This window comes from Danio rerio, chromosome 21, assembly GCF_049306965.1.
Source record: "Danio rerio strain Tuebingen ecotype United States chromosome 21, GRCz12tu, whole genome shotgun sequence".
NCBI lineage: Eukaryota > Metazoa > Chordata > Actinopteri > Cypriniformes > Danionidae > Danio > Danio rerio.
The window spans coordinates 12,469,839-12,483,886 of NC_133196.1; the positions used below are offsets into that span (position 1 = coordinate 12,469,839).

General features: G+C 32.9%; 1 protein-coding gene across 4 annotated transcripts in view; it reads left to right on the top strand.

Moving 5' to 3' along the window:
* The window catches only part of prlra (prolactin receptor a), a 60,171-nt gene that overhangs the window by 27,999 nt on the left and 18,124 nt on the right, over window positions 1-14,048 (top strand). For 3 of the 4 annotated variants that reach the window (XM_073934422.1, XM_068215832.1, XM_021468801.2), the window contains 5 exons: window positions 1,091-1,139; window positions 1,232-1,326; window positions 2,928-3,060; window positions 7,301-7,470; window positions 10,189-10,355. In XM_073934422.1, the coding sequence (XP_073790523.1) occupies window positions 1,260-1,326; window positions 2,928-3,060; window positions 7,301-7,470; window positions 10,189-10,355 (537 nt within the window). In that variant the 5' untranslated portion in view covers window positions 1,091-1,139; window positions 1,232-1,259. The remainder of the gene's footprint in view (window positions 1-1,090; window positions 1,140-1,231; window positions 1,327-2,927; window positions 3,061-7,300; window positions 7,471-10,188; window positions 10,356-14,048) is intronic. The other variant, NM_001431060.1, reaches the window with a different exon arrangement.

A 14,048-nucleotide genomic window follows, 5' to 3' on the forward strand; every position in this document is an offset into this window, starting at 1 on the left:
TAATAATAGTACTTTTCAAAGTAATGAGTGAAGTAACGCATTACTTTTAATATTTAAGTAACAATATTTGAGATACTTGATAAAAATGTTATGCAAGTTACTTTTTAGTCTAATTGCTTTTAAAAAACATTCGTAGTCACATTAAATCCTGCACGCAATAAGAGAATGCAGCAACAGACAGAAATGAAGATGGCAGAGACTTACATTTCTGCAGTTACGATTTTCTCATTTTGAACAAATAGAAGAAAAGGAAAAGAGGATTATAAGAATTGACTGTGATTTTGCCTTTTAATAAGGCAAAAAGTACAAAAGTAGTGAAGGCATTGCTTTAAACTTTCATTAATCTGTAAATACAGCATGTATAGCTCTGGGGTCAGGAAGTTCTCTGAAAATAACAATGTTACATTAATATTTTTTTCATAAAGATATCATAAAGATAAATACAGGTTATAGAGTGTGTTGTTAATTGCAGAACTCTTCTATTTAAAAAAAAAAAGTCCTACAAGCTCTGAAATAGATCAAGCCTCAGCTACATCAGAAAAAGTAACTCAAAAGTAACTCAAATGTAGTGTAACGCATTACTTACCAAAAAAAAAAAATAACTAAGTAACACAACTAGTTGCTTGTTTGGGGAGTAACTCAATATTGTAATGCATTACTTTCTAAAGTGACCTTCCTCAACACTGTATATATACAATTTATATAGATATTTTACAATAATACATGCATAGTTAAAAAAGTGACCTTTTTTGCTCTAATTTCATTTAAATTTTAAGCTATGTATTTTAATCAAATTCATTAAAAACAGAACAAAGGTGCTGCTATAGCAAAATTAAGTTTGCATCAGGATGTATTAAACATTATTTTGTTGGTCTATTTTTTGCAAATTTATTTTTTAATCTGACTGCTGCGGGTTTACAAACGAGACAACAATGAACATTTTCCAAGTAAATGACTTTGTTTTTGTTCAAATACTCCCACGTCAGCATCTACATTATATACAGCACAATTTCTGTATGTCCTCTGTTTATACTAAACAAACAAGCTTCATGAATCGCTTACAGCTGCATGCTTCTGCTCTCTTTAACAGCCAATCACTCAGCACAGGACTCCATTTGATGTTTGTTATGGATATTAAAGTATGTCTGAAATTTAATAAAGGATTACGGAGCTCGTTATGCCAAAGGAGTCATTCAGAATTAATGAGTGGTTTTTCTCTCATCTCTGACAGATCTGAGGAGTTTGGAAGTCATTAGGTGATGATGAGGATTTCCGCCGCTGTGCTGATTTTGACCTTAATTGCAGATTTAATATCGCAAGCAGCAGGTGAGCGCTATTAATATGAGTGTTATGAATATTGCTGATGAACCTAGAGTAATGATGAGGACAGCCGATATAATCTTCTTGTGGACATATTGTGGACATATTGTTTGGGGTCAGTAAAATAAAAATAAATACGATGATGTTCAGCAAGGATGCATTTAATTGATGTTGATATTAGATGATAGATAAAAAAATATGTAATTTGAGCTTTCTATTCATGAAAGGATTAAAGAACACAAAAGTTCTCAAGGCTGATAATCATTTTTGCTGAAAGAGAAGTTGTTAGAGTTCAGAAATTACCATATTTGCATTTTAAAGATATTCAAATTGAAAATATTGAAAATTAGGATGGCAGTTTTACTAATGCTTATTTAACTTTTCATTTTTGAAGCGCCGTACATTTACTTTAGATGCTAAAGTGCTAATCTAAATGTAACAATATTGAGTTTTAGCTTAAAACTAAAAAAAACAAATACTGTTTCTGTCATTGGGGTACATGTAAATGAAACGATTATCTGAGGCCAGGGGCAGATGTCTGTTTTTGTTTTAATCAAAATCACTTTTTATATAATTGTCATTTCATTTCAGTTGTCACAGATAACAAAACTTCTTAATTATATACTATAATTTCATTTCAAGCAAATGTATAGTTCTGGAAAAAAAAAAAAGAGTTACCACTTTAAAATGTGATGTGGTTTTCTGGATTTCCTTTAATAGATATGCATTTTAAGTCAAATGTTCATTTACATGTATGTTCTATTTTATAAACTACAAATATTTCTTCAAAATATATTTTAATTGTATGAAATGTCTACAGGTCAATATAAAATATTGATAAAAAATCTATATATTTATATATAATTATCGATAATATGCATGTATACTACCTGACAAAAGTCTTGTTGTCAATCCCAGTTGTAAGAGCAACAAATAATAACTTGACTAGTTGATCACTTGGAAAAGTGGCAGAAGGCAGAATTTGCTAATGAATCATCTGCTGAACTGCATCCTAATAATCACAAACACTGCAGAAGACCTACTGGAAACTGCATAGACACAATATTCTCAGAGAAATTAGTCAAATTCGGTGAAGGGAAAGTCATGGTTTGGAGTTACATTCAGTATGGGGGCATGTGAGAGATCTGCATGGTGGATGGCAACATCAAAAGCCTGAGGTAACATTTGTGCTGCCCATTACATTACAAATCATAGGAGAGGGCGAATTCTTCACCAGGATAGGATAAATAAGCGTAATCTAGAGGCTTTTTCCTTACATATAAGCCACTTCTGATACCCAATAATCAACTCGAAGTTATTATTTGTTGTTCTTAAAACTTACAAGTTTTTTGTCAGGTAGCGTATGTAAAATAATATACATGTATGCATATTTTCCCCAATATATGTTCAATTAATGTAATATAACTTACATATTTGCACGGATTTGCACCTTAATTATGCAATAAAAATCAAAGTATTTTTTTCTTCAAACTGAATGTGACTATTTACAGTCTGGCATGCATTTCAACCCCATTTTGCCAAATGTGAATGTGAACGTGATAGTGAATTCCACTAATGTGCTGTAAACCTGCTTAATGTATGTGCAGGTGTCAGTCCTCCAGGCAAACCCAGACTGACCAGCTGTCGCTCCCCAGAGAAGGAGACCTTCACCTGCTGGTGGGAGCCTGGAGATGATGGAGGTCTGCCCACTACATATGCCCTCTACTACCGCCTGGAGAAGTAAGTTTCTATTCTACTTTTACCCTTTGTAGACCTGAGACCTCTTTTTGTTTTTGTTTTGTTTTTTTGCTTATAGAAATCGCAAAAGATGCATACCTGTATACTGAAGTTGTTACTTAAAGTTTGCATGAACTGGAAGTTGCTGAGACTTATTTCAATATGTTGATTAAATGGAATATTTAGCAGAGGACGGGGCTTTCCTTTTGTGCATCATTCCATATAGAAAACTAACGGTAAGATGGGCATGGTTAAGGTTGCACTCACATTATGCTATTCAAACCGTGCCCAGTCAAATTTCCTGGTTCGTTTGACAAGTGTGAGTGCTCCGAATCAGCCCTGGCCTGGTTGGAAGAGGTGTGCCAAAGCGTGGTTTGGTTGGGCTTTGGCTTGGTACCCGGTACGCTTGTAGTGTGAATGCAAAGTGCACCTGAGCCCAAAACTGAAGGCACAACGTAACGTTTAAGGGACGATTTCATTTGGATTTATTAATCAATTTTAATTTTCGAAGAATGCAAAATGTTTTAGTTTATTAAAGATACAAATTCCTCACTGCACGTCAGCTGCGCCTTCAGCAAACCTCCTAATACTTAAAGCACAATGACTTTTACGATCATTTATGAGCATCAAAAGTTGTGGATCTATTCGTCAAAATATTTGACTGCGTGTCACTGCATCCCAAACCACTAAAACGATATAACTAAAGCAATGTCCACTGTGCTGAGCGAGAGTGATTCTCTTCTGTTAAACTGAACAGTCGCATCATCGATGACGTAAGCATGCTCAGGTGCGAAAGGCAAAATTGCAGTGTGAATGCAGGCTGTCAGGGGAGAGGGGGACAATCACGCTTCAGCACAGTTCAAGGCAACTGTTCCTAGTGTACTGCAAGTTCACCCTTAGAATATTGTGGCTGAAGCAGCAAAATCAATCTGCATAATTACAAATAATAAAACTAAAAAATCTGTAGATTCAGTCTGGCACTTTCACGAACGTGACAAACAAATTATAAAGCCCTAAGGACCGGTTGCAGAAAATAATATTAATAAAAAAAATAATAATAATAATAAAATAATAATAATAATAATAAACTTTATTTATATATAGCGCATTAAAGAAAGCATCTCAAGACACTTTACGGACATGAAATATGCAGCATTAAAAGATATATACAAGTATGAATGCAAAGAAAAAAATACATAATAAAAATTATTTAAAAAAACACAGAATAATATAATATAATATAATATAATATAATATAATATAATATAATATAATATAATATAATATAATATAATATTAAAATAATAATAACAATATATAATAATAATAATAATATATTAACATGTAATAATAATAATAATAATATAATAACAAATAATAATAATAATACTATAAAGTAATAATAACAACATATAATAATAATAATAATAATAATAATAATAATAATAATAATAATAATGTCTCAAATGCTGCAGTTTTATTGACTTTTGTGCTTGTTTATTTACAATTTGAAATGATCAAACTCCAGTCCATTCTGAGTTGACAAGATCATGGCATCTGTTTTGTAGACATTTTTACTGTTCAGCACCCATGGCTGCACATGCTAGCAAATGGAGTATACTTTGAAAGGGTGTTTATTAATCTGTGAGCCTATGCTAAAATACATGGAAAAAAAAGAGTTTCAAAAGAAAGTCCGGAGTAGACATATTTTTCTTATGCCTTTCTTTGAACTCTTTTCTTTAGTTTCCAATGAGCTATCACAGGTCTTGCTGTGTCTTGCCCTTTCCTTTAATAATGAGCAGTGCATTTCAACCTGCAGGAGTAATGAGCAGCAAATTAGTTTCCCTCCTGCCCTTTTTTTCTTGGTTTCCAAGCAAAAATGAGCAGAAAGACACACATGACTTGCATTTAGCCCACACACCCTGTCAGATACACACAGGTTTTTCACCAGACCTTACCCTTGTTAGTGCCATGAAGTGTTATGACAACATTATGCAGGATTATGTGGTATTACTGTACATTCGATCAGTTTGTGTACAGTTCTTGCTGAATATCGATGACATGAAGTCCGTTGAAGTGAGTTTTTTTAATGTTTACATGAAAGTAACTTGCTGAACTCTGATGTTCAAGTCAAGCAATGTATTACAGTACAAGATAAGCTTGTTGTGGTGATTAGTGTTGAGGACAATGAATTACAAAGTAACTAGTCGCTGTAATAAAATGTTTATCCACTGAAAAGGTAAAGGATTACTGTTCATTTTTAGGTGATTTATTTACAGTTACTTAAAAATGACTTACCATAAATACTGTAATTAAATTCACTTCTGTGTAAATGACTTAAGAGAAGCAGAGCAATTGTATTGTTTTATTATGCAAATTTATTTTGCTGTATAAGGCTGTTTTTTAACATTCAATTTTGTCAGACAATTGGACATCCTTAAGAAATAAAAAATCAAGAAAGAAATTAGTTTTGGACTATATGGCGTTCATAAAATAAGTTTTGATACATAAAGGGCTCTATCATACATCTGGCGCAATAAGGCGCAAGATGTGTTTGATGCGTTTTTATAATATTTTAAGACCAGCACAACTCTAATTTTCACGTTTTGCGCAATGTTGGTTAAGTAGCAAATCCATTTGTGCCACTTTGTGGAGTCATGGGCGTGCTGGTCTAAATTAAAGGCGTGTTAAGGAGCATTGCTGGCGCATTGCTATAACTGAAATAGACTGTACTATTGACCAACTGAAAATCCAGCGCAGAGCGCGACAGTTATGCGGCTATGTGGGTTCAAATGCTTTTCCATTGCTTAATATACACAGGATTTACAGTAACACACAAATATCTTTACAAATGAAAATAAATTAAGTATTAAAATGTTACAAAAATTATTATTTTCTCCATAAATATAAAAACTACTATCTCCGTGCCTCATCTCATGGGGCTTTTTCAGTTTATTCATGCCAGTTTGCATTTGTATAATGTTATTATTATCTGCAGTATTATTTATTATGTGCATTTTTAATAAAAACAAGTTTAGATTTATCCACCTGTCGGGTTTTGGAGACGTCTGCATCACCATATAAGAATAAGAATAGGACGTGTGTTTGGATAACGTTTTTGACCACACTTCGTCATTACACTTATTCGTTTGCTGGAAATTAGAACTGAATTTAGAAATAGTTTTGAAACAAATCTTTGCTCTTCAAAAACAAAATTAAATATGGAGGCTAATGGATGTCTTCAGTGGAGTGCATACAACACCGTTTCCTTATTCACGAAAGAAAAGGAGTGAAGACTAAAAGTAAAGAGAAAGAGAAAGTAAAGAGGCTGATTGGAGGAGGCTTGTTCTTTATTCTCACGCTGCAGATGGTCTGTTTAACTGTTTTCTCGCTTACAGTTTTTTTCACTTACAGGGCCCTATCATACACCTGGTGCAAGGCGCAACACAAATGTTGTTTGCTAGTTTCAGCTCAACGCAAGTGTTGTTTTGACGTTTTGCACCAAGCTGTTTAAATAGCAAATGCATTTGCACTTATACAGTATGTGCGCCCATAGGCTAAAAAAGGAGGTGTGTTAAGAAAGTCGCTGATTTGAGTCCGTGCTGGACCAGTTGGCATTTCTGCATGGTGTTTGCATTTTGGGTTTCCTCCAGGTGCTTCGGTTTCCCCCACAGTCCAAAGACATGCTCTATAAGTGAATTGGGTAGGCTAAATTGTTCATAGTGTATGAGTGTGAATTAGTGTATACGTGTTTCCCAGTACTAGGTTGCAGCAGGAAGGGCATCCCCTGCGTAAACATATGTTAGAATAATTGGCGGTTTATTCCACTGTTGCGACTCTTGATAAATAAAGGACTAAGCCGAAGGGAAAGAAATTAAAGTTATTTTAACTGACGTTTCATTAAACTTCTCTGTAAATAATGCAGGATTCCACACAATTCCTTCATGTTGACTCAACACAAATCGATTAAATTAACTCAATTGTTTATACAAATTTAAGTTGATTAAACAAACTAATTACTTAATCCCAAATATCTAAAAACAATTGTTAATTCAGCTCAATAAAATTAAGTTCAGACAACACTCTACTTGTTCAAACCACTTATATGTAATAAGTTATGCACATAAACTTAAACACAGTTGTTGACATGACTTATTGCTTTTTTACAGTGCATATTCTTTTATTTTGGTGTCTAATTCAGTTTCCAAGTATGTATTTGACTGTCGACATCTCTTCTTTTCAGCACCGAGACGGTCAAAGAGTGTCCCGATTACAAAACCGCAGGCGAGAACTCCTGTTTCTTCGACAAAAATGCCACATCGCTGTGGGTGAACTACAACATCACAGTAGTGGCCACCAATGCTTTGGGCAGGAACATTTCAGAACCCGTGGAGGTGGATGTCGTCTATATTGGTAAAGCTTTCTGTTTTTATAGATGCTCTTTTGTTTCCGTCATTAACTTTTCACCTCGTGTTCTTTTTACATAATAAGTCATTTGTTTGTAATTAGGTTAATTAGTAAATATTAGACTGGTTGCGTGAATAGGAGAAATGTTATCGCTGTCTGTACATTGCAAAAGCATGTTATTCTGTTAGTAAATTATTAGCATTTCTGAGAATTATTATGGCAAATGATTAAAAAAATAAGTCGTTGTTTATTTTTAGTAGCCATTTTAGTTTTATCTTGCTCTATTTGTCATGTGACGCTGGTTTGATCTGAGAGATCTGTCCAGATATGTCTTATCATTAACTCATATGTCTGACTATAACGGACTAAACTTTAACTAATGTTTCTTTTTATTTTTATTATTTATGCTGAAGGGGCAAAGCTCCACGTGAAGCACGCTTTTCTGTTTGTTCTTCATTCTTCAGCAAGTTTTTAAGTCTGTGTGCAAAGGTTACTTCGTTTGACCTTATTAGGTGTTAACTAGCGTTTTAGCCCAGACTGGAAGAAACTAGTTTTCTGCGTCATTGCTGAATGTACAGAACGCTACATCAATGGTTCATCCCAAAAAAAGAGCAACAAGCCATTGTTTATCCGCCCTTATGTCATTACAAACCTGCATGGCGCTTTATGGACCACAAAATGGGATGTTTTAATGACTTAAATATAATCGAAGCGCTGGGTTACTACGGGCTGTCAAACTGAAAAACTGGTTTGCGATGTACAGAGTGTAAGCAAATGAGACCTGAGAGTTAATAGACTGGAATTATGCCAGTTTCATTCAGTTTATTACAGAATTCACTGTTTGGTGAAGCATATCAGAAAGCACTTAGAATGAATAATATGAAAAATACTGTAGCATATATATATATATATATATATATATATATATATATATATATATATATGCAACAGTATTTTTCATATTATTCATTCTAAGTGTAAATATATATATATATATATATATATATATATATATATATATATATATATATATATATATATATATATATATATGTTGCTATGTATACAGTTGAAGTCAGAATTATAAGCCACCCTTTAAAAGTTACTTTTCTTTTTAAAATATTTCTCAAATTATGTTTAACAGAGCAAGGAAATTTACACAGCATGTCTTATAATTTCGGCTAGACATATTGACTAGACACACTTATTTCGGATATTTTTTCGGATATTTTCAGATATTTTTTTTTAAACACAATTTTAAGGTCATAATTATTAGCCCCTTCAAGCTATATATTTTTCAATAGTCTACACAACAAACCATAGTTTTGGTAAAATATTATTTACTGTCATCATGGCAAAGATAAAATAAACCAGTTATTAAAAAATGAGTTATTAAAACTATTGTGTGTGTGTGTGTGTGTGTGTGTGTGTTTGTGTATATTGTTTTTATATTAATAGGATAATTAATTAAAATTTAGACAAGCAAGAATGGTGTTTTTTATCAGACATCAACTGTTAACTTAAGATGGTAATATGTATAGATGCATAATAAGTCTAAACTAGGAAAGGTGCAAAAACACTTTAATTAAAAAAAATTTAAATCAAATTAATGAAAAAAAATTCCCAAAGGAGGCATTACTGCAGTCCTTTAAACATGTGCTAATTCTGCATACATTTCTAGCACAAAAATCTCAACATTGGATGAAGTCAGGTTTACAAACTCTTTTTTTCGACATGGAGTAAAATGTTTTCTAAACTTTTTAAATGAAAAAAAGTCAGATATTAAAAGAACTGTGAAGTTTATTGTATTTACGTGAAGATAATGTACAGATTTCTGACTATTTATGAGAAAACAGCCTTTAAAATATCTATATATTAATATATATATATATATATATATATATATATATATATATATACTTAAAATCTAGATTTTTGTTTGTTTGTACTACCACCATAGATATTATTGTTTATAATTGTTATGTTGTCAATATGAAGCCTCCTTTATGAACTCAGCTTTCTCAGATTTATACTATACACCATATTCAAATCAGAGTACTTGTATAAAAGGAGTAAATAGGTTTTGCTGTTGTACTATATTTTTTTCTTACTATGACTAGACTTACTATGATATCTTTTTTTGGTCACATTTTATTTTAAATGTGCAATTTCCACTATTAACAAACCATTAATTCATATTTTTACCTCTATAAACAACTAATTAGTTGCTTTTTATTAGTTATTAAGGTAGTAGTTGGGTTTAGGGTAGGATGGTAACACTTTACAATCAGGTTGTATTAGTTATTGTTAATCAATGCATTTACTTACATTAACAAGCAATAAGTAATACATTTATTACCACATTTGTCCATGTTCGTTAACTTTATTTAATAAAATAAAGTTGTTAATTGTTAGTTCATGTTAACTCCTGGTGCATTTACTAAGGTTAACAAGTATGAATTTGGGTGTTAATAACGCATTAATGTTAAACTGATTAATAAATGCTCTACAAGTATTGTTTATAATTAGTTCATGTTAGTAACTACATTATCTAATGAAAGCTCATTGTAAAGAGCGACCTGTAGGATTAGGGATTTAAAATAAGATTGTAATTTATAAGTGATTATAAACAGTTAATGTCTTAATAATAGGCAAGTAATAAGCCAGTATGGTGTGAATTTCTACTTAACCTTAACCTTGATCTTCTTTTTTTTATACCCACAGTTCAACCGAATACTCCGGAAAACGTCAAAGCGGTTGTGATTCACGAGGACCGGGATCCATTCGTCAAAGTTTCCTGGGACAAACCACGGACCGCAGACACCCGATCTGGATGGATCACACTGCATTACCAGCTACGGGTTAAACAAGAAGAGGATAAAGAATGGGTGGTGGGTTCAAAATAAATACGATTAAAATTTACTTACAATTTATTCATGCTCAAGTGCTTCCAAGCAGAGCTTCTTTGTTCTGTTGAACGCGAAAGAAGATATTGTGAAGAATGTCATCCATAGTAGGAAAAGTTAATGGTTTAGAAGTTAATGGCTACATATTTCCAACATTCTTCAAAATATCTTCTTTTGTGCTCAACAGAAAAAAAGAGACAGTCATATTTGGAACAAAAGGAGAATGAGTAGATGAAGGAATTTTACAATTTTAGTGAACTATCCCTTGAACTTTTTAGGGTTTTACCCTGTTCGCACTACATCATTTATATTAGCCCCCCCTAGAGGGCACAACTTGAAAGTTAGCTGTAATAGTAACACTTCTATGCTAGATCAACACTGTGTTGAATACATTTTTTTATACTTGTTACTTTTTTAAAAGCAATATATTACAATATTAAGTCACTTTTGATGAAGTAACTGAACATGTTTAAGAAAAATGCATATTTAAAAGCATATTTAAGAAAAATGTAAAGATTTGTCATTTTTGCTTTTTTTTTTACGATTGTAATATATACTCTGGGCGAAGCATTGGCGCAGTAGGTAGTGCTGTCGCCTTACAGCAAGAAGGTCGCTGGTTCGAGCTTTGCATGTTCTCCCTGCGTTCGAGTGGGTTTCCTCCGGGTGCTCCGGTTTCCCCCACAGACCAAAGACATGCGGTACAGGTGAATTGGGTAGGCTAAATTGTCCATAGTGTATGAGTGTGTGTGTGTGTGAATGTGTGTGTGGATGTTTCCCAGAGATGGTTTGCGGCTGGAAGGGCATCCGCTGCGTAAAAACTTGCTGGATAAGTTGGCGGTTCATTCTGCTGTGGCGCCCCCGGATTAAAATAATAATAATAATAATAATAATTTTTATTTATATAGCGCCTTTCCAGAGCTCAAGGACACTTTACAAGGGACCTTGTAAATAAAAAAGGGACTAAGCCCACAAGAAAATGAATGAATGTATACTGAATTAATATATTAATCTACCCAATTAAAAAAATCCATACTTGTTCCTAAATGACCACAGTTAATGTGTTTAATCAAACTAAATATTGATTTCTAAACTTTTGGGGATAAAACAGTTTTGCGTTGTATAAAATGAATATAAACAAGTCAGAAAATGTCTCACCTTTTTGTTATTATACACAAAAATTATTTAAATGCCAGTATTTTAATTTTAAATAAATATTGATTATATATATATATATATATATATATATATATATATATATATATATATATATATATATATATATATATATATATATATATATATATATATATATAAATGTCATAAGTCAAATTCATAAATAAATAAATTCAAAAATAAACAAATTAAAAAATACAATTAATTAATTAATTAAAAAATAATAATAAATAAAAAAATATAGAAACATTTACAAATAAAAAAATATTAATTTAAAAACAAATAAATAAATTCATAAATAAACAAATAAAAGTAAATACATAAACTTTTAAAAAGTATATTTATAAATAAATAAATAATTAAAAAATAAACAAATAATTTATCAATTAAAATAAATAAATAAAAAAAGAACATTTAATAGAAACAAATTCAAAAGATTAATTTATAAAGTATTAATTAAAAAATAATCTATTAAAAATGAATAAAATATATTCATTCATTTATTTTATTTTCGGCTTAGTCTGTCTTTTTTAATCCGGGGTCGTCACAGCAGAATGAACCGCCAACTCATCCAGCACGTTTTTATGCAGTGGATGCCCTTCCAGCCGCAACCCATTTCTGGGAAACATTCACACACACACTCATTCACTATCATACACTCCGGACAATTTTAGCCTACCCAATTCACCTGTACCGCATGTCTTTGGACTGTGGGGGAAACCGGAGCACCCGGAGGAAACCCACGCTAACGCAGGGAGAACATGCAAACTCCACACAGAAACACCAACTGACCCAGCCGAGGCTCGAACCAGCGACCTTCTTGCTGTGTGGCGACAGCACTACACTGCACCACTGCGTCACCATAAAATAGTTAATTCAAAAATAGATAAACACACACATACTGTATATACACACACATCGAACTGCAGAATTACATTTTTGGCGATAACAGAGCTCACAGCCCATAATGCAACTCGAAAGTTTAAAGAAACATTAAACAGCAGTCACCGGGAAAATTACCAGATCTTTTTGTTGTTGCTTGTTTTCTTAATATGACACATTTTAACATTTAGTTCAACATGAACTCAGAACAGACTAGAAAACAGTTAACCATCAGTTTGTTTGTGACGTTATCCGAGATCTTAGAGGAAAGAAGCACTTAGAGCAACAGCCGGCATTAAATCAGCCGTTGCACAAATCGGTTTAATCATTGACCGTCCAGTCTGAGTTTATGTCTTCATTAGTGTTCAGAAACCTGAGGGAGGCCAGCTATTCAGAACAACACAGACTAGATCGAACCAGATTTCTTTACCCAAAGGCTGTGCTTCAGTGAAACTAAGGCATGAACGCTAATGATTGCCTAGTGACAGAATATAACCTGACAGCAATACTATTGGCTGAGTGCACGCTTGACGACATGACTAATGATGAAGGCATTGCTGAAACTTATGACTCAACTCAACTCATAACACAACTTTAAGCTAAAACTCGGCTAGCAAAAACATTTTTTTATGTACCTGTCAATTTTGAGGTTAAGGATATGCATAAAGAAACTTAAAAGAGAGATCACACTTTATCAATTTGTGTCTGTAGATTTTAATTATGATGCTAATTTTTAATGCTTAAAGGTGGAGTAGGTGATTGTCTTCAGAAGCATTTTTTGTTGTGCTGGTTGAAAGTCTCTTCACAGTCTAATAGTAATGATTAAAGTAAAGGATCCAAATGTATTTATATGTATTATTATATTTATAATATTATTATAAATATTATTATTATTATATTTATTATATATATAAAGGCATAAAACGTAAAATGTTCATCCAATTAATTTGAGTCGGGCCGACATTTCTCAGAATTCCGATAAGTAGCCCAATCATGCAGATAAGAACAACTGTGCAGACGTTTGTACGCAGCTTCGCCGACCGCCGCGCGTTCACGAAAGAGAGCACACGCTCGTGCGATCGGTAAAAACCTGCTGAATCAAACCTTTTTAAAAACCTGAACCAATATTATAGTTACCTTTGCATGCTGGAGAAAGGATGACACAATGTCTGAAGGATTTCTCTTAGGCAGGTAATGTTCTGTTTTAGCTTCACGCAAAGCTGATGTAACGTTAGATGTTGTTACAAATGGGTTATATCTTCACAGAAGTGTTGTTCAGCTACTAAAATCTTCCGATGAAAGATTGATAAGACTATTTTCAGTTTCATAAGGGACCTTTTACAGCAGAGTTGTCAAACTCAATTCCTGGAGGGCCGAAGCCTCTTCTCTGACCACATTTCTAGAACTGCTCGATCGTGCAGATTCGCACTCTATAACATCAGAAAGATCCGACCCTTCTTATCTGAACATGCAGCTCAACTCCTTGTTCAAGCTCTTGTTCTCTCCAAACTGGATTACTGCAACTCTCTACTAGCTGGGCTTCCAGCTAACTCTATCAAGCCTCTTCAACTGCTCCAGAATGCAGCAGCACGAGTGGTCTTCAATGAACCTAAACGAGCACAT